Source organism: Rhinoderma darwinii, chromosome 11 (genome assembly GCF_050947455.1).
Source record: "Rhinoderma darwinii isolate aRhiDar2 chromosome 11, aRhiDar2.hap1, whole genome shotgun sequence".
NCBI lineage: Eukaryota > Metazoa > Chordata > Amphibia > Anura > Rhinodermatidae > Rhinoderma > Rhinoderma darwinii.
This window is the reverse complement of record NC_134697.1, coordinates 31,928,989-31,950,227: the sequence shown is the minus strand read 5'-3', so window position 1 is coordinate 31,950,227 and position 21,239 is coordinate 31,928,989. Positions and strand designations below refer to the sequence as shown.

The following is a 21,239-nucleotide window of genomic DNA, read 5'->3' as shown; positions in this document are numbered from 1 at the left end:
ATTTGAAAGTAATGCGGCCCGTCAACTTCACATTTTTTCTATTTGCGGCCCATTTACCCAGCCTAGTTTTTGACCACTGATCTAGAGAGTGGATAACTATGGTATTATTTTTTTTCTATGTAGGGTAAGGAATTTTTTGACCACATGGAGGAACAAGGTCAGAGGATCATACATGTCACAATAATTACAGTGATGGGTGAGTTGCCCTTGAGCCTTCCTAATGGACACAGGATTGATTTACTGTATATACACAGTGTACAAGATGTTAGCATCAATTGTGACCATCCCATGGCTAAACCGTGTGACTATAGACAAGATGGAAATTAGCCATCAGACGGACAATTAATCAGTTAGTCATCTGACAATACTTTTGGCCGATAGCATTACACACATATACCACCATGCACACACAAAAATCAGCAACAAATCTGCTATTTATAAAGTCAAATTACAACTGATTACCAGATGAAAATCCAACAAAGCAGAACATTTTATTAACCGCCTCTCTGTCAGCAGTAAAATTTACTTCCAGTTACGCTTGAGGTGGGCTTATGCTTATACACAGTAGCCAAACGACAAAGGCCGATCTGTAGATAGAAATTACAGTAAAAGCCAATGATGATTCAAGATGTGGATTTGATAATTTTTTAGACCTTCTGTAGACACTGTAGCAGCTATTCATTTATTCTTTTTATATATAAAGCAGATAAGCTTTATTCTGATTTATATAACATTTTTAAACCCGCAACTAAGCATCTGCTGAAAACAGGTCGTTATACGTTCTTTTGTGCTGTTAAATACTGCTATTAATTAAAGTGAAATTATCTCTCATAAAAATTACTAAAAAGTTGACAAAATTTGCTCACTATTTCCTACTCTACTTCTTTTTGAAACCTGACAACTGTACTTTTCCATTTTATAGGTGGGAGTCCTGGACATATTCATCAGTGACATGAACTGTTCAGGTTCGGCATTAATTCCTTGTCTTAGAAAGTGTGCATTTTATTCCCTCTCGCATCAAATATATTTATTTACCTTAACTTCTAACTCTGGTTTTGTTCTGACTTCATTCTTGGTTTTTACCTTGTCCCGTTCTGACTAAGTCTTGGTTCTGGACTAGTCTCAATCACAAATAGGAAGAGCCTGAGCATAGTGCAATTTATGTTACATGCGACCAAGCCAACTTCCTATAGCGCCCATGGCCGCGGACCATCGGGATTACTCACACCCCGACGGCCGCAGCCATGGATCAGTGAGCGCTGGGTCGCATCTCCTCCGCAGGAGACGCCAGCGCTCACTTCTGCTCCGTTCGTCTGTTCCGTAGGGTGCGCGCGCACGCTCGTGCCCGTCCTTAAAGGGCCAGCGTGCGCACATGAAAATAATTACCAATTAACCCTTGACCACCCTAGACTATAAGAAGGGCCCTGCCCCTTCACTCATTGCCTGAGCATTGTTGTGTTTACCCATGTTAGAAGTGCAAATGGTCCCTTAGTGTTATCCTGTTCCCAGTGTTCCCATACCTGCTACCTGTATCCTGTATCCCGTGCTACCGTTGTTCCTGTGCCTTAGAAGTTGTAGTCGTGTTGTGCCTCTGGTCACGCCTGCTGTGTTACAACATGCCTGGTAACATCTGCCACGCTTTGCATCATCTGCCGTCTGAAGTAACACCTGTGCCTAGACACTGCGACTGTCTGGACTATTCAGGTACCCTTGTGCTGGACTTTGTATTATTAGGTACTTTGTTGTTTGGCCAGCTGCCTCCCCGCTACTGCAGTGTGGCTTAGTGGGTACACATACCCACAGATTGTGACACTTCCCCTTATGGTGGACCCCAGTGAACAATGACCATCCCTCACAATAGTGACATCAGAGTGGTGGATATATACTTCATGGCATATACTATAACTGCAGCTCAAGTTGCCTTCATGTGCAGGAATATTATACTACAAAGCATGAATTGTGGAGGACAGATAAATAAAATTTTAAGATAGGCCACCAATATAAATGTCCTGGAGAACACTATTAAAACTATCCTTATCCACATACTCTACTATAGCATATGGATGTCATAGACAGAGTTCTCCACTTTGGACCTCCATTAGCCAAAGTGCAAACTGCTAAGTTAAAGAGGCTCCCACTCTGGTGAAACCATTTGAATGGGCACCATGTAATACTACATTTGGGGCTGGGCAATACTTGGCAGTGAAATTGTCCGGGTCCCATGAACCAGACCTGTGGTGATCAGCTGTTAGCCGGGTAGCTTTTATTAAAAGAAGGGATTGTCTTTAAAGAGGCTCTGTCACCACATTATAAGTGCCCTATCTCCTATATAAGGAGATCAGAGCTGTAATGTAGGTGACAGTAATGCTTTTTATTTTAAAAAACGATCTTTTTTCACAACGTTAGGAGCGATTTTGGTTTATGCTAATGAGCTTTCTTAATGCCCAAGTGGGCGTACTTTTACTTTCGACCAAGTGGGCGTTGTACAAAGGAGTGTATGACGCTGACCAATCGGCATCATGCACTTCTCTCCATTCATTTACACTGCACTAGCGATATAGTTATATCACTATGTGCAGCCTCATACACAAGCCCTAACATTACTACAGTGTCCTGATAATGAATACACATGAAATCCAGCCTGGACGTCATGTGTACTCAGAATCCTGACACTTCTGACTCTTTTTTTGTGAGATTCCGGCAAGTGAAACCAAATCTCGTTGAGCTCCGTGATCTCGCGAGATTTCGTATCCGTTGCTGGAATCTCACAAAAAAGAGTCAGAAGTGAAAAAAGATCGTTTTTTTTTAATAAAAAGCATTACTGTCATCTACATTACAGCGCCCATCTCCTTATGTAGGAGATAGGGCACTTATAATGTGGTGACAGAGCCTCTTTAAAGATAACAGGATGCTATCAGTATGTATGGGGTCTCCGGCAATAACTAGAATTCGAACCTTGGACACGTGAAGACAAGATCTTCTGCAAAACCCATTTAAAGAAATGGAATAGCTGAATATATATGTCAACACAATGAGGAGCCAGAGGAACAGACAGTCTCCACTCCATAAAGTCTCTATTTTCTACTGTGTCTGCTATAAAAACATACGACTACTGTACATTCTGTTGCATAAGCATCTCATTAATGTGCCCATTCTACGCTGACATGTCAATAGAAAATGGTTTATTGCCGAGATTTCCCAAATAACAATTCTTATTGACTAGTTTTTATTGAATAGAGGTATTAAGAAGATCCATCACTGCAAAATGACATTGATTTTGCATTTCTTCAGCTGCTGACCCTGCACATTCAATAAATAATACTTTATCATTCCCAGCACTCAGATACAGCAATGGTGGCATGTAGAAGAATATGTAGCACAGAAAAATACAAACCCCCAGAGTCCCTCTACTAGTGATACCATATAATGCACAACAAATTAGAAACTTGACTGGACACATTTTTAACATGTACATGTGGGTAGGGGAACCCGTGTGTCACTCGCCTGAAGCAGATGTTTAAAGTCATACAGTATAACTATAGGAAACAGAAAGTTTATTGGTTAAAAAAAACATACAACACAAGGGTTTGTAAAACTTAGAGGCAGATATGGGACCCATGGAGTGGGCGACCCCAGATAATTTATTCCTATCTGCCTACTCCATGGAAACTTTGGGCTTCCCTTCTACAAAAATCTTTATAACTTTTTGTAATTTTTTTTATTCATTTTTTTTTTTTTAAATGTTCCTTTTTTTTATTTTGCTTTTTCAAATCTCTCTAATCTTAAAGGGTACCTAAACGTTTAACAAACTTTTGACATGTCATAGTGACATGTCAGAAGTTTTGATCACTGGGGGTCTGTGCACTGAGACCCCCGCCGATCGCTAAAATGAAGCAGCAGAAGCGCTCGTGTGAGCACTCAGTTGCTTCGTTTCTTTTGGGTTTGTCTCGGAAAGCCATAGACTGAGCCGCTTACTTTCTGTTCGGTTTTTCTCGGAAAGCCGAGCAGTTGGTGTACAGACTCACTAGAAAGTCTATTGGCCCGTACCGCACTACATCGGCTTTCCGAGACAAACCCAAAAGAAACGAAGCAACTCAGTGCTCACATGAGCAATTCTGCTGCTTCGTTTTAGCGATGGGTAGGGGTCTCAGTGCTCAGATCCCAGCGATCAAAACTTCTGACATGTTACTATGACATGTCAGAAGTTTCTAACGTTTAGTTACCCTTTAACAATGAAGGGAGCAAACAATTTGAGGTTTATGCTGCACTTTTTTTCTGAGGCATGTATAGGAGGGAGGACATCTTGTCCAATGGATCGGCACAGGTAGGCGTGGTGGAATTAACCAGCACTAGAAGTCATTACCTTTCTAATTTCCCTAATGAGGATTGTGCGAAGGATTTCCAGAGTAGGAGAGAGGCACAGCGGAAGTCTTAGAGGCGTGAGTCTGAAGAGCTGACAGTAGAATAGAGAAAATAGGCAGCGCACCTGTTATAACCATATTCATGGGTAGTGGAGGGCATAGCGGGTGCGTTGCTGATGCATTTAGGGGTGCGGTCGCCATTTTAGGGTCTGTATTTATATGATGTGTTGATTACTGTTCATTTATCTGACCCCTTGGGTGTTAGTCTATGCTTTTACACTGTAAGGCCTCATGCACACGACCGTAGCCATGTGCATGGCCGTGATTTTCGGGTCGGTCAGCCACGGAGAGTCAGCCGCGAGCCGCCCGCAGATCGCGGGCTGTGCACATGGCCGCGGCCATTATTTTCAATGAGTCCGGGGCCATGCACGGTCGTGTGCATGGCCCCATAGGAATGAATGGGGCCGCAATTGTCCCGTGGATTTTCGGGGGAATTGCGGTCGCAAAAGCACGTTCGTGTGCATGGGGCCTAACATAATAGTATCCAAATATACTGATAGATTTTACATTGTTTGTCTTGTAGTGCCTAGTTGCTTTCCCTCTTGGGTTATAATATATGTGATAACTACAACCATTATGGCCACCGATTTTTATGTGTGATGTTCCGCCTTTTATATTAAGTCCATATTTAATTGATTATCCTAATAAAATGAATGAAGCTTTTTTTGTACACATTTGGTCCTGTGCACATTTATTTTAGGTTTTGCCATTTGTTCAACTGGTGCATAGTGCTGAGATTGATCATTTGTGCCCAACTTTGAAAGGTGTATTATACGCCCATATTGATGCGTACATCTGCCATTGACGCTCATTGTAAAAAATATACTGTAAACTTGTTTTTTTGCAGAACACCTTTCCCCACGATTTGTCAATACAGTTAAAAAAAAGTTATGCCGGACAGATGTATGCCAAAATGACACGCGTTTCACATACATTTAGCAGGGCTGTATAACATTCTTAACAGAGTACAACTCAAGAACCTACATTCACAGTTTTTTCCATCGAGTACAGAGACTGGAGACTGCTAAGGAACATTGTAATGTGAATGTTCCAACTTCAATGACTTGAGTCTTTCTCAACCTCATTACTGGTCTGATCACATCACTTATCCCATGACCTCTGTGTTCACATTTCACTGCCAAGTTTTCTTCACCCAACTCTTATTACCTCACCAACGAAAGGGCATACTAGTTAATAAAACACTTTTTGATTCCGATTTCCTACCAAATCCTCTGTTTTTGTCTCTGTTGTATCTCGACACAGCGAGCTTCTGCATCCTGCCAGCACCAGAACATCAATTATCACAAACTAAGAATTGTGCTCCATTTCTCAGCAGCCTCGGTACGGTTTCCATAGCAACTTAAACACCATTGCGCTACAAATCATTTACCGGAGTCAAGCTAATTTATTTTTATTTTTATACTAGGACGCTGGTCCCTTAATATCAACAACAGACATCTTGTCGGATTAGCACATTTCTCTTAGTGCAGATGCAGTTTTCGACGAGTCTTCTATTTATAACATTGTATTAAATCTTGAGTCACAGATGAACGAACGCTCTAAGCTACACTGGAATTGTTTTGCCGTATAAAGAATTGTGTAATTGTTCATTTCTAAAAAAAAAAAAATTATCTTACAATTTACACTTTTTATGCTGCTATTCACACAATTCATCCCAGTCTGTGTCGTACTTTCCCACTTTTGCCTGCAAAAATGCAGTCCTCTAGATTCTTTAATGGCTATATTGAGGTCTTAGTATCAGCCCTGCTGCCTGCACAAGCCCCATGCATTCGGGGGAGTGGAGGGGGGTTGCAATGGGGCACCAGTGAGATGTAGAGGAACATATCCTGGACGCTTAGTCAAAAAAGTGCTCTACTATATGCACAAGAAAATGAAGATGAAAATTGTAACGTTCTGCCATCACTTTCTGAAATGAAAATAACCCTTTAGATAACTAAGAGCTAGATGTGATCCAATTCAGAGTTCAATATCTAAGCACTGATTTGGGGGGAATGTTGCTAGATATTCGGGAGGGTCTGTTTGGTTACATCTCCTCCATGGCCAAGAGATATATTCATAGAGACAACATCCATCTGGACAATCCCGTCTCTAAATAAGGACCGGCTGGGCAGCAGCTTCTCGTAGAAAGTAGGGCAGCTAAACCTTCAGGCGACCGCACATTTCTCATACTACAGAAGAAATGTGGTATTATATGGCCCCGGTTCAAATTCCCGCATTCAAATGGAGTCTCCAGAGCGGGAGGCTAATGGGACATCCTAAATTTACTATTAGCAGAACAAAAAGGTGAGATGGGGAATGGCATGACAAGCTGCTTTTGACTGTCTCTTCCACAGTGACAATCCAGCTTTAAGATGATTATTAAATGATTATCTGACAACCTGGTTGCTATGGATACACTGCCTAACTACCTTTTAAATTGAGTTGTCAGGCAACAGGTCCTTAGCAACCAGGCAGTTTCAGATTATTCAAGCTGAGAAAAAGAAATGAAATAAATAAGATCTACTCTTAGGCCTCAAGCACACTTCAGTGATATTCTTCAGTGTACTATCTGGTTTTTTTAACGAATAGTACATTGACCCATTCATTTCTATGGGTCCATGCACACATAGTTGTTTGTTTTTTTGCGGATCCGTGTATCTGTTCCACAAATTATAGAACAGGTCCTATTCCTGTCCGTTTTTGCGGATCAGTCTCGGCCATTCTATTCATTGGTCCGTTAAAACTGCGGACCGCACATGGAAGCCATCCGCGTTTTGCGGATCCATGATTTGCGGCCGTATAAAGGGACACGATGTGTTCATGAAGCCTTATACCTGAGGACCGCATTGTTGGCCCTGGTAAATATTGGAAGCCATGGGCCTTTACTGATTCCAATGAAACTCTCATGTTGTGTATAAGAAATACAACTATCGCCACAAACATCCGAATTATGTTTATGAGTCACAGAAGCAACATGTTGAAGCTCCCGTCAGGACAACTTGCAATAGTGGATTGGTTTTACAATTCCTTTAGGACATAAATGGGAATATCTGACAATTTGTATTTATAAGTTACTCATTCTACAATATATTTCGGCGTGGGTAACTATAGTACACTGTTCACTAGCAAATGACCTCATTATTCTGATGATTTAATGATTTACAGCTTGTAATAACACAGCACATTTCACCTTCCAGATCATTTATTATAACACTACAAGAAGCAGTGTTATTTATTGCAGCCAAGCCCAAGCTGATGTGTAACAACTTATTATATTGTATGACAGGCAGTCTCATCTAGATGTCTCCAACTATGTTTTCTTAAAGGGTCTTCCATCTCGCTTGTTTAGCTGTTTTATAACTCCTATAGAACTGAATGGAGAGAGACGCCCACATGCGCTGCCACTTCTGCATTAATTTTCCGCCTAAAACTGGGGCCGGAGGCCGCTTTACCAGGCGGGGTGGATGTTGGGGGCTCCTCATTCTTCACATAGGTGCGGATCCAAGATTTTATGCTTTTTAACCGCCAGTACTTAACATACTCCACAGGGGGCCCAGAAAGACTACCCTCCGACTGGACAGTCGCTATAATACCTTCTGGCCATTTTCGTTGCTGCGGTGGACCGGACTAGAGGAGCACTAAGTCTGAGAAAATAGAGAGATGGAACTGAAGAGTCATACTATCAAACACACGGCCCGTGGGTCGCATGCGGCCCCTGAGGCTGTAATCTGTGGCCCGCGGGGCACCGTAGCTCCCTTGGGAGAGGAGAGAGCAGGCCGAAGGAGGAGTGTGCTGGCACTCCTTCATGACATCATGAAGGAGCACAGTCCCTTTCCCACACTGGATCGTTGGTGGTAGATGAGCAATGGCCACACAGCCCCCTGTAGATAGTGCAGCCCCCCTGTAGATAGCGCCCACACATACCCCCCTCACTGTAGATGGCTCCACTGGGACTCGCTCTAGGAATGGAATCCCCAGCAAGAGCATTGCTGACACTCTGGTCATGGTTTCCTCTGCTGGAGGAACCCCTGAAGTCACTGTCTATATATAGACAGTGATGTCAGGTGCTTCCCCAGAGCCGAACCTATACTAGAACTCTGCTGCGGAACTCCTGCTCTGGGGAAGCCCCTGACATCACTGTGCATATTATTTTGGGCACTGGATTTCCTCTTGCACATGACAGTGTGCCGCCCGAGTCCCGTCTGTGATCCGTGGAAAGATAGGATGTGTTCTATCTTGCCACAGATCGGAGAGTCAGATCCGTTTTGATGAACCCTATTCACCCACTGAAGTGAATGGGTCCGTAAAAACTATTGGGTGCCACTTGGATGCCATGAAATACGGCTCGAGTGACACTCGGTCGTGTGCAATGGGACGAAGTGTTAAAAGCTTGAAAAATTAAAATATTAACATAGAATTCCTAAAAAGCAGGTCTTGGTGACCCCAGTTGGAGTTTGTATTTAAAGAGGCTCTGTCACCTGATTATAAGTGCCCTATTTCTTATATAATCTGATCGGCGCTGTAATGTAGATAACAACAGTGGTTTTTATTTTGAAAAACGATCATTTTTGAGCAAGTTATGAGCAATTTTAGATTTATGCTAATTAGTTTCTTAATCGACAACTGGGCGTGTTTTTACTTTTTACCAACTGGGCATGGTACAGAAGAGTGTATGACGCTGACCAATCAGTGACCAATCAGTGTCCTACACTTCTCATTGTTCCAGCCCAGCTTCTTTCACTGCACAATCACACTGTAACAATGGGCTAGAACAATGAGAAGTGTGACGCTGATTGGTCACTGATTGGTCACTGATTGGTCAGTGTCATACACTTCTCTGTACAACGCCCAGTTGGTAAAAAGTAAAAACACGCCCAGTTGTCTATTAGGAAACTAATTAGCATAAATCTAAAATTGCTCATAACTTGCTCAAAAATGATCGTTTTTCAAAATAAAAAAACACTGTTGTTATCTACATTACAGTGCCGATCAGATTATGTAGGAGATAGGGCACTTATAATCTGGTGACAGAGACTCTTTAATGCAGTCTCCTAGCTGTGTATATAAAGATCCAGGCATTTGAGGGACCAAATCCATAAATCTTAATGGGGGAAACTTTTAACAATTCGGTCCTAAGTGGATAAAATTAAATTCTTCAAAATAGAATTAACCTTTAAAAAAAGAAAAATAAACCCAGTAAGAAATATAAGAGTCCATGGACCGAGTAGCTTCCGTCTTCTATACTCTCAGATTTATGCAGGTTTTTCCAGTAAGTTGAGGGTTAAAGACAAGACAACCAAGACCAAATTAGCTTCTCCTGTAGGCGTTCACCAACTGTTCTGTGAGGGATAATTGTCATTCTCAGAAATCGAATCCACCTTCTGCGACTTGTTATACGGCATCATTTTTAGAATGTATTAGGAGAGCTCTGTAATAAGCCATATAAGAAGACATCATTAGATCACTGACATAGTCCTGTTGTTACTTCTTCTTCTGAATGACATATTCCTTGCCCTGTGTGGAACGGATACACTACATCCATACAAGACTCAAGCTCTTTTTTTTTTAACTACATAAATTAAGGGTTATACCTGAAAACATTGTATTTTTGCAAGCAGTGATATGTTTGGTGCCTGGCTTGCTTCTATGTTTTTTTTGCTGTTTTTTTTTTAGCCATCTTTGGATATCGCGTGGCTCTGTTTATTTTTGTTGCCCAGTGATATTAAAGAAGCGCAGGTCTGGCGTCGGCTCCTTTGTACCCTCGCTAGACCTGCGCTTCTTCTGCTACTGAAGCGCCTTTAACATACTAGAGACCGGACAGCAGCAGAGATCATCACATTCTCTTCCCTGTGCTCTGTTGCTGCCGGTTACAGCAGTATATAGAGGGAGAAGAGGAGACAAGCGAGCCGGCACAGACCTGCGCTTCTTCTAGTGAAGCGCCTTTCACATACTAGAGACCGGACAGCAGCAGAGCTCAACACATTCTCTTCCCTGCGCTCTGCTGCTGCCGGTTACAGCAGTATATAGAGGGAGAATTGGAGACAAGCGAGCCGGCACAGACCTGCACTTCTTCTAGTGAAGCGCCTTTCACATACTAGAGACCGGACAGCAGCAGAGCTCAACACATTCTCTTCCCTGCGCTCTGCTGCTGCAGGTTACAGCAGTATATAGAGGGAGAATTGGAGACAAGCGAGCCGCCACAGACCTGCGCTTCTTCTAGTAAAGCGCCTTTCACATACTAGAGATCGGACAGCAGCAGAGCTCATCACATTCTCTTCCCTGCGCTCTGCTACTGCCGTTTACAGCAGTATATAGAGGGAGAAGAGGAGACAAGGGAGCCTCCACAGACCTGCGCTTCTTCTAGTGAAGCGCCTTTCACATACTAGAGACCGGATAGCAGCAGAGCTCATCACATCTCTTCCCTGTACTCTGTTGCTGCCGGTTACAGCAGTATATAGAGGGAGACGAGGAGACAAGGGAGCCTCCACAGACCTGCGCTTCTTCTAGTGAAGTGCCTTTCACATACTAGAGACCAGACAGCAGCAGAGCTCATCACATTCTCTTCCCTGCGCTCTGCTGCTGCCGGTTACAGCAGTATATAGAGGGAGACGAGGAGACAAGGGAGCCTCCACAGACCTGCGCTTCTTCTAGTGAAGCGCCTTTCACATACTAGAGACCGGACAGCGGCAGAGCTCATCACATCCTCTTCCCTGTGCTCTGCTGCTGCCGGTTACTCCATAGAGAACTGTATAGTACATAGAGGCAGAGACCTTCCTGACGTCACGATGGGGGCATGCACATCTGACATCAGGATGGGCCCACCACCCACCTGTACACACAGGCAGCAGAGTCCGTACACCGAGTACATTCAAACAGTGCACAGATTTCTGCTAGCAACAGGAAAAATACTAGAAATAAAATATAGTAATAAAGTGTCAGAGTGGCCATTTAAAACACATATAACACAAGGAGGAGCCCAAATGCATTAATAAAGTATATCACAAAATATATTTATATTATACATGCTGCTAGGAAATAAAATGTTGATCGAACGTTTAGTTACGCTTTGATGGCCCAGCCGAAGTATAGGCTATAAATTTTAAAGAGCTGGAAAATTCCTTTTAGCTTTTTCCTCTTATCCATCATAAAAAGACTAGTAGATTTAGTTTCAACTGGTTGATGGCAATTTTAAGCTAAATGTGCATGCTCTTGTCAGATTGCAGATGTTATATAGCTTCAGGCCTGGCAAGCACTAGCATGGGAGACTGGCTGGGGATCCCTGGTATTTAAGGATTGTTTTTAATGCTTCATGTAAAGCACCCACAAATCAGAGGTATGCCTTAAAGGGGTTTGTCCGGGTAGCATTACTGTGCCATTTCTCTGTTTGGCAAAACACTACTAGGTTGCTGGAAGTGCTGTAGTTCTTTTCGCACCAATGAGACATGCCCAAGTGACCAAGAGCGGTTTCTCCCTCCAGATGTGTTGGTGCGTTATTAACCCATGTGACCACTAGGCGGCTGGTGCTGTGATGTCCCTGCAGAACTAAGCCAGACCCCTTCTTCAACAGTGGCGTCTCGGACTGCATGTCATGGCGCATGCGCATTGTAATAGCTAGCAGACCTGAATAATAGTATGTCTCTAGACATCCACTAGCGCACACTCCTCACTGATCCACCAATGAAAAATGTTTCATTATTGGGGGCACTTGTGGCCATTGTGAGGGGACTGCTGTGTGTCACAGAGCGCCGGGAATCCAGAGCGTACACATGCGCTAGTTATCGGTACTTGGGGTAGGCTGGAATACATATCAGATGGAGGAACAAAGTGCCTGATGGGATCAGTCGTTTTCTGAGCACTCTGAAATGACAAGTCCAGCCTAATATGAGGAAGTCTGTCCGCGGATCCAGCATTACATCGGGGATGGGTTAATAACGCTGAAATATAATTTGCTTTTTTTGTGGCGTTTTTAATGGTGTAATTGCAGCGTTTTTTCATGCAGTTTTTAAGTGTGGCCAGATGTTACATTGGAATCTATAGTAAAATATCGAATGTACTACATACAACTGCGTTTTGGTTTGTGGCGTTTTTGAGGCAATATTGGGGTCAGTGGTGTTTTTCTTTTTAACACAGCATGCTCTGGGTATGGCGTTTTTTCAGGGGTTTTCCCATAGGCTTCTCCATAGAACCCCAAAACACCAGAAAAAAAACATGTACACAATAACACCAAATTAAAAAAACCATTAAAAGCGCCATAAATAAATGCATGTTACATTTTAATAATGCTAGCGTTTTTTTAAGCATTTTTTGATGCAGTATAAAATGCCCAATGTGTGTGAAGGAGGCCAAAGACATATTTGTTTGGCGTTGCTTTTTTTTATTTGCTCCACGTATAACCCCTTTAATTAATGGTACGAATGTCATAATGCATTGGGGCCCCTGCATCAGCTACAGATCTAAAGGAAAATGGAAACATTGTTGCATGCAATGTATTATATCTCCTCCAACATTTGGAAATAATAAATAAGCAGTGGTGCCACGAGTATATGACAGTAGAATATGTTACATCTCCTGCCTGTACTATCCGAGCTGACGACTCCTAGTGTCAGCAACAGGTACTGCAGGCTGCGGAACTAAGTGCTGAAGTTATTTGTTTCCGGGGGGCAGTACATCGGGATGCACACGCTGTGTTGTGTGCAGGAAGGAGAGGGGAGGTTTGTGTTGCTGTTACAATGATATCTAATTATGTGAGTAAATATCAGAGACTGGACATTTATTTCTATTAGGGGAAATATCTTCGTATAATATGAAGATAAAGCTATGTTGTGAGGTCTCAGTATTATAACGGGCTGCTGTCAGGGTTTGCTGAGACCTCTGGTTCCACTTCAGTGTTATAGCTGTGTACTTATGATATGTGTAATGTAGTCTCCTGATAATCCGGCAAATACGACCCATATTTAGACAGCAGCATCTGAGGTCCCCAGATCTAGGGGGTGGGGGACACAATCTAAAAAAGTTTGTAATCCTCCATGATTACATCCAGCAAAGCATAAAATAACTCCAACATGTAATGTGATTGTGTTTGTGGATTATCAGGCAGCTCTACGGCCAGCGATAGATTGTAGGATTCATTATACATGTGATCCCTTCTCATATAACTGTTCTATTTCCATTTATTTTATGGTGATTTATGGGAATCGGAAGAATTTAAACCCCCCCAACATGCTTCAAATGGGTCAAAACAACAAACCGTAATACACTAACTGGTTAGATTCTCGCAGCTAGTGCCATGGCTTCCTGCCCGTCGTGTTTATATCCTCAGTGTGCTGCCTCCGCATTGTTGTGGCAGGAGAACAGCGCACCGGAGACGTGACATTCAAGAAATAAGTACATTAGTGTACGATGTTTTGATTATTTGGGGTGGAAAAGCATAGCAAGGCTATGGCTCCATGGCAATCCTTTGGTCACCGTAAAATTGCAGATCACCCCAACCGCGATGTTTCCCTATAGAGAAGAAGTCGTAATGACAATCACAAGATTTCCAACTTACGATTGTTGTGCCTTCTTCTAATAAGGAAACCTTGCGGCCATGCAGCGGCTGCGGTAACCCACGATTTCTCTGTAACCAAAATGGATAGGCCATCGATAGCTGATGAGTCGGGGTCTGACTCCCGGGACCCCCGCCAATCAGCGGTTTTGAAGGGGCCGCAGCGCTCGTACAAACGCTGCTTCCCCTTTATTTCTTCTTGCTCACTGTGAATCTTCGACACGCATTTAGCGGCGACTTGCAGGCATTGCAGCCGCCTTCTCCCATTTAAAGAGGCTCTGTCACCAGATTTTGCAACCCCTATCTCCTATTGCAGCAGATCGGCGCTGCAATGTAGATAAGAGTAAGGTCCCGCATCGTGTCGGACGAGCGAGGACACATCGGCACCAGGCGACAGAGGCTACAGTTGATTCTGCAGCAGCATCGGCGTTTGCAGGTAAATCGATTTAGCCTCTGGTGCCGATGTGTCCTCGCTCGTCCGACACGATGCAGGACCTGGGGCAGGAAGTGACGTCACAGCGTGATCTCTGGAGAACACGCTGTGTGTCTGTGCACTGCCAGAAGCTGGGTGTTAACGAAGAGAAGTGGATGATGCTGATTCGTCACTGATTCGTCAGCATCATACACTTCTATTCACAACGCCCAGCTAGTAAAAGAAGTAAAAACGCCCAGATGTACGCACATAATACACACCCAGTTGGACTTAACTTTAAACACGCCCAGTTGTACTTAAGAAAGCCTAATTTGCATAAATATAAAAATGGTCATAACTTGGCCAAAAATGCTCGTTTTTGAAAAAAACCCGTTACTGTAATCTACATTGCAGCGCCGATCTGCTGCAATAGCAGATAGGGGCTGCAAAATCTGGTGACAGAGCCTCTTTAAGTGAATGGTAGAAAAGGCTGCAATACCTGTGAATCGCCACTAAATGTATGTCAAAGATTCACAGTGAGCAAGAAGAAATGAAGGGGAAGCAGCCTTCAAAACAGCTGATTGGCGAGGTCAGATCCTGACCCATCAGCTATCGATGGCCATCAATTTGTATTGGCTGGAAAACCCCCTTTAATTTAAATATGTATTGAGGGTTAAAGGCCCATAGCCATAACAATGCGTTAAAAGTTTTATGTTTGGCCCCATCTCTAAACCCAGTGGCTGTATGTAAACAATGTGGTCATGTGTGACATCATGTGGCCACACAAACCAATCACATAGCACTATATGCACCCTCCCCCCTTTTAATCACCAGTCCCATTTTTAATGAGTTGTACAGGATTAGAAAAAAAAATGGCTGCTTTCAAAAACAACGACACACCTGTCCACTGGTTGTTTGTGGTCTTGTAGCTTAGCACTATTCACTTTAATGGAACTAACCTGCAATACCAAGCGCAACCTATGGACAGGTGTGGCACTGTTTCTAGAAGAAAACAGCCACGGTTCTTTTCTCCATGGGCCTCCTAGATTCTGTGAGAAGAATATTAAGGCATGTCGCGATATTACAGAGCTATAGTCCGGTAGAAGCATTGTTTCTAGGGGAGAATACAGTGCACATGGGATGTAATACAGGTACTTACTGCATAGTCCCTGCACTGCCGTATGTGCACACAGCGTTACCATGTACATGTCCCTGCTTTTTCCACTTTGCATTTTATTAGTTTAGGTAGTTATAGATATAGTTTAGTTGTGTCAATACATACAGCGATCAATATCTGCTGTGCCAAATCATTTTCACTATAGTCTTGGTGAATTTTTAATGCTGAACCTGTTTTTCTACTTAACTTGCAGAAAGGTGGCTATGATGAATATGACTCTGATTTTAGCGATGAGGACGGAGACTCTGAAAAAAATGTCAAGAAAAAACGGTGAGCTTACATGTCAAAAGAAATGGGTGTTGTACAGTGTTAATAAGTCCTATGCACCACCAAAGTGACGAGCAGCTCCCGCTCTAGAGGCTTTGTGGTGACCATGTATTACGTGCTTGCCCATTGACTTAAAGGCTATGTACACATTTGAAAACTATTTATTATATAATTTTATTTTTTAATAAAAAGGTCAATCAGTGTGTTTTGTTCAACTTTTATAATTAGTTTTTATTAAAAAATTATTTTACTTTGTATCCTGTATATAGAGCAGTTGTATCTTGCACTCAATCCTGTACCCATCGGGTCCGCAGGACTGGCGGGTCCAGTGTTGGCGGGTCCTGCGTGTCTCTGACGCGCAGGATCGAGCTGCTATCGATCACATGTAAGTTCATAACTTAGATGTGATCGTTTACAGGTGCCATACGCAAACAGCACCCCAATAGAAGTGGGAGGAAGACCCACTGCTTTACTTTGAATACCCCTTCTTTTCGCCCCCGGACCACCCAATGAACTCAGATACACCTGGAGGAATCGCGTCGGGAGGGACAAAGGTTAAGGCTAGATGCTCAGGGCATTTTTAGGGTGATGAGGTTATTTTTCCTAGCAATGCCAGGAGTTACAGGATAGCCCATAAACAGGGCTTAACAGGCAGGACATCTAAGTGACCCTTCACCCATGGCGCTTGACACTTGCAGTACCGGTAAGATTGTGCCGTTTTTTCATACAGTCGACTGATGATGTCATGCATTATACACTATACAGTAATTTGTAACTGTGATGCAAAAGTCTATACTAATCGCTTTTTAGTACAGCGAGGCTATATGTAGTCCTTGCCCCCACTGTTTCTTGCATATCTTTATATGTATTGTTTGGCTACACCTTGTTTGGGCTCTACTTTTTGCAACTATACTGTTAAAAGTTACGTTTTCACTAAAATCCATTCACCCTCTTGATACTACAATTACAGGTGGATCCTGCATGTCAGAGACGCGCAGGGCCCTCTGACACTGAAACCGTCAGTGCTGCGGACCTGACGAATTCAGGTCTTAGCGCACAATACAGCTGCTCTCTATACAGGATACAGAGCAGTTGTATCTCAAAAAGTAAAAATAATTTTTAATAAAAACTAATTATAAAGTTGCACAAAACACACTGATTAACCTTTTTATTGAAACAAATATTTATATTTACACCTTTAAATTGTAGCTATGCCCCTGCAGTGTAATGTGGATGAGCCGCCTTTAGAAAGTAGCTGTCCAAGATAGACAACCCCTTTAAGGATGGGGCTCCACATAGATTATTTTAGTCACCCTGGTTCTCATCAGTGCAGTTCTTGTATCTAAGGCTTCATTCACATCTGCGTCGGGGTTCCGACTGCTCTATTTATTCCGCAAAAAAAAAACAGGAACCTTACAGAACGGAGACAGACTGAAACCATTAGCAACGGAAGCTTTATTATTGAAATCAATGGTAAGGCAAACGGAAAACTATGGTATCTCTTTGGTTTCCATTCGTGGGTTCCTCTGAGGGAAAGGTCTGACAGAACGCACGAATGGAACCCCGACGCAGATGTGAACTAAGCCTAAGCGGCTTAACACGTAAAGCCTACAGAGATGGTCAAGAGATTCAGTTGTTTACTCACCAAAATGTAGAAGAAATGTGATTCGAGTGACTGTGGATAGATAGCTGGTACCAGGGAAATTATTGTAGTATTTTGAAAAACCGCCCCATGCCCAGACAACCCCTTTAACCTAATGTGCCGACGTCTCTATAGTGCCATCTCAAGCCTAAAGAAGATCTGTCACTAGTTTATGAATTCTCTATCTCCAATCTAATCGGCGCTATGATACTGATAATTACAGTGTGATTTTTTTTTAATGTTTATTATTTGCAGTTATGATCATTTTTCTAAATATGCTAATTTGGCTATACTTGCCAAATGGGAGGTTACACTTTCTTTTCACTCTGGGCGGTGTAATGTTTTCTATATGACACTGTCCAATCAGCATACAGCTTCTCCCCCTTCCCTGCCCAGCAACACAGCGTGATCATATAGTATACAGCTTCCATTCCCGACTGTGTATTCAACTGGTGATATCTCTGGTTGTGTCACAGCTAGAACTGGGATCCTGGTGCCATATGAAAGATTAGAATCTCATCATCGCAGCCCGAGATATGGCTGTTTGAAGTGATCCCCCTTCCCTCTAGAATGTGTCTCACACTGTGTGAAGCAGCTTCATGCTGATAGGATGAAGTCAGAGGCTGCTCAGTAGCGCCACCTCAGGAGAATCGCTGCTGTTACCTCCCACTTGTCTAATAGGCTCATTTGCATATTTAGAAAAAAAGCTCAGAACTTTTAATTAAAATAATAAACGTTTAGGGACATTATTTTCAGAAATTGAAGAAGGGATGTCTAGATGGGTACCAGGACAACCCCTGTCCCTATGCCCTAATAGAGCATATGAACATTATAGAGGGAGGGGTCCCCCACTCGTACCAGAACAAGGAGCCTCTTATGGGGTTGTCCATGCATTTCTCTGGTGGAGCCATGCATTTATAAGAATGGCCGGCATGTAAACCTTTCCTCTGCAGGGGGATTGTGTGGCTAGCAGAGGCTTCTGCCGGAAATAACAGCTGATTGCCAGGGGTTAGAAAGGCCGGATTCACATTAAAAAGAGGTTGTCTTCATGAGATTTAAGGACGAACGTTGTTTTAGGATTACCCCTATAATACAATAATGAAATAAATAATAGGTTGTGCTACACTGGGACAAGGCCATTTAACGTCGGCTCCTTGTTGAAGTCTTTTGTGGTGTTAAATACTTCCATAATTAGGTTTGTGGTTAGTAATGCACCTTGGGGATCTATTAGGCTGCCAGGATCCAAACCACATAAATAGCTTTTTTTTTATTAGTCAATTATACTTCATTACTTACTGGAAAAAAATAAAATATGCTTTGTAATTCTAAAGTAGCCATTTCTGTTTTTCTTTTTCTTATTGAGCTCTCTTCAATTTAGATATGCCTAGGTGTGATGGCATTTGCAGTAATACAGACCCTATAAAATAATGAAATACGTAGCATTGCTTGCAGGAGGAGCACACGGTGTTGTCTGTGATCACTCCTACAGAGAGAGATGTAGTTGTCAGTGACAGCAGTCATCTCCCTTGACATGGAAACACCAGCTGATCAAAGCATGAAGGGCAGCAACCAAAACCGGTCGCTCAGTCTAGTGATTATACATAAGGAGGTGATGGAGAGGGGTCAGTGATTATACATATGGAGGTGATGGAGAGGGGTTAGTGATTATACATATGGAGGTGATGGAGAGGGGTCAGTGATTATACATATGGAGGTGATGGAGAGGGGTCAGTGATTATACATATAGAGGTGATGGAGAGGGGTCAGTGATTATACGTATAGAGGTGATGGAGAGGGGTCAGTGATTATACATATGGAGGTGATGGAGAGGGGTCAGTGATTATACGTATGGAGGTGATGGAGAGGGGTCAGTGATTATACATATGGAGGTGATGGAGAGGGGTCAGTGATTATACATAAGGAGGTGATGGAGAGGGGTCAGTGATTATACATAAGGAGGTGATGGAGAGGGGTCAGTGATTATACATATGGAGGTGATGGAGAGGGGTCAGTGATTATACATAAGGAGGTGATGGAGAGGGGTCAGTGATTATACATATGGAGGTGATGGAGAGGGGTCAGTGATTATACATATGGAGGTGATGGAGAGGGGTCAGTGATTATACATATAGAGGTGATGGAGAGGGGTCAGTGATTATACATATATAGAGGAGGTGGAGAGGGCTCAGTGATTATACATATAGAGGTGATGGAGAGGGGTCAGTGATTATACATAGGGAGGTGATGGAGAGAGGTCAGTGATTATACATATGGAGGTGATGGAGAGGGGTCAGTGATTATACATATGGAGGTGATGGAGAGGGCTCAGTGATTATACATATGGAGGTGATGGAGAGGGGTCAGTGATTATACATATGGAGGTGATGGAGAGGGGTCAGTGATTATACATATGGAGGTGATGGAGAGGGGTCAGTGATTATACATATGGAGGTGATGGAGAGGGGTCAGTGATTATACATATGGAGGTGATGGAGAGAGGTCAGTGATTATACATATGGAGGTGATGGAGAGGGGTCAGTGATTATACATATGGAGGTGATGGAGAGAGGTCAGTGATTATACATATGGAGGTGATGGAGAGGGGTCAGTGATTATACATATGGAGGTGATGAGAGGGGTCAGTGATTATACATATGGAGGTGATGGAGAGGGGTCAGTGATTATACATATATAGAGGTAGTGGAGAGGGGTCAGTGATTATACATATGGAGGTGATGGAGAGGGGTCAGTGATTATACATATGGAGGTGATGGAGAGAGGTCAGTGATTATACATATGGAGGTGATGGAGAGGAGTCAGTGATTATACATATGGAGGTGATGGAGAGGGGTCAGTGATTATACATATGGAGGTGATGGAGAGAGGTCAGTGATTATACATATGGAGGTGATGGAGAGGGGTCAGTGATTATACATATATAGAGGTAGTGGAGAGGGGTCAGTGATTATACATATGGAGGTGATGGAGAGGGGTCAGTGATTATACATATGGAGGTGATGGAGAGGGGTCAGTGATTATACATATGGAGGTGATGGAGAGGGCTCAGTGATTATACATATGGAGGTGATGGAGAGGGGTCAGTGATTATACATATGGAGGTGATGGAGAGGGGTCAGTGATTATACATATGGAGGTGATGAGAGGGGTCAGTGATTATACATATGGAGGTGATGGAGAGGGGTCAGTGATTATACATATATAGAGGTGGTGGAGAGGGGTCAGTGATTATACATATATAGAGGAGGTGGAGAGGGCTCAGTGATTATACATATGGAGGTGATGAGAGGGGTCAGTGATTATACATATATAGAGGTGATGGAGAGGGGTCAGTGATTATACATATGGAGGTGATGGAGAGGGGTCAGTGATTATACATATAGATGTGATGGAGAGGGGTCAGTGATTATACATAGGGAGGTGATGGAGAGAGGTCAGTGATTATACATATGGAGGTGATGGAGAGGAGTCAGTGATTATACATATGGAGGTGATGGAGAGGGGTCAGTGATTATACATATGGAGGTGATGGAGAGGGGTCAGTGATTATACATATGGAGGTGATGGAGAGGGGTCAGTGATTATACATATGGAGGTGATGGAGAGGGGTCAGTGATTATACATATGGAGGTGATGGAGAGGGGTCAGTGATTATACATATGGAGGTGATGGAGAGGGGTCAGTGATTATACATATACAGGTGATGGAGAGGGGTCAGTGATTATACATATACAGGTGATGGAGAGGGGTCAGTGATT

At 43.0% G+C, this 21,239-nt stretch overlaps 2 protein-coding genes across 4 annotated transcripts in view; both read left to right on the top strand.

Moving 5' to 3' along the window:
* The window catches only part of RBP4 (retinol binding protein 4), a 349,798-nt gene that overhangs the window by 233,225 nt on the left and 95,334 nt on the right, over positions 1-21,239 (top strand). The window lies entirely within an intron of this gene.
* The window catches only part of LOC142662822 (protein FRA10AC1), a 37,368-nt gene continuing 29,222 nt past the window's right edge, over positions 13,094-21,239 (top strand). For both annotated transcript variants that reach the window (XM_075841020.1, XM_075841019.1), the window contains exons 1-2: positions 13,094-13,165; positions 15,748-15,824. In XM_075841020.1, coding sequence (XP_075697135.1) covers positions 13,151-13,165; positions 15,748-15,824 — 92 coding nt within the window. In that variant the 5' untranslated portion in view covers positions 13,094-13,150. The remainder of the gene's footprint in view (positions 13,166-15,747; positions 15,825-21,239) is intronic.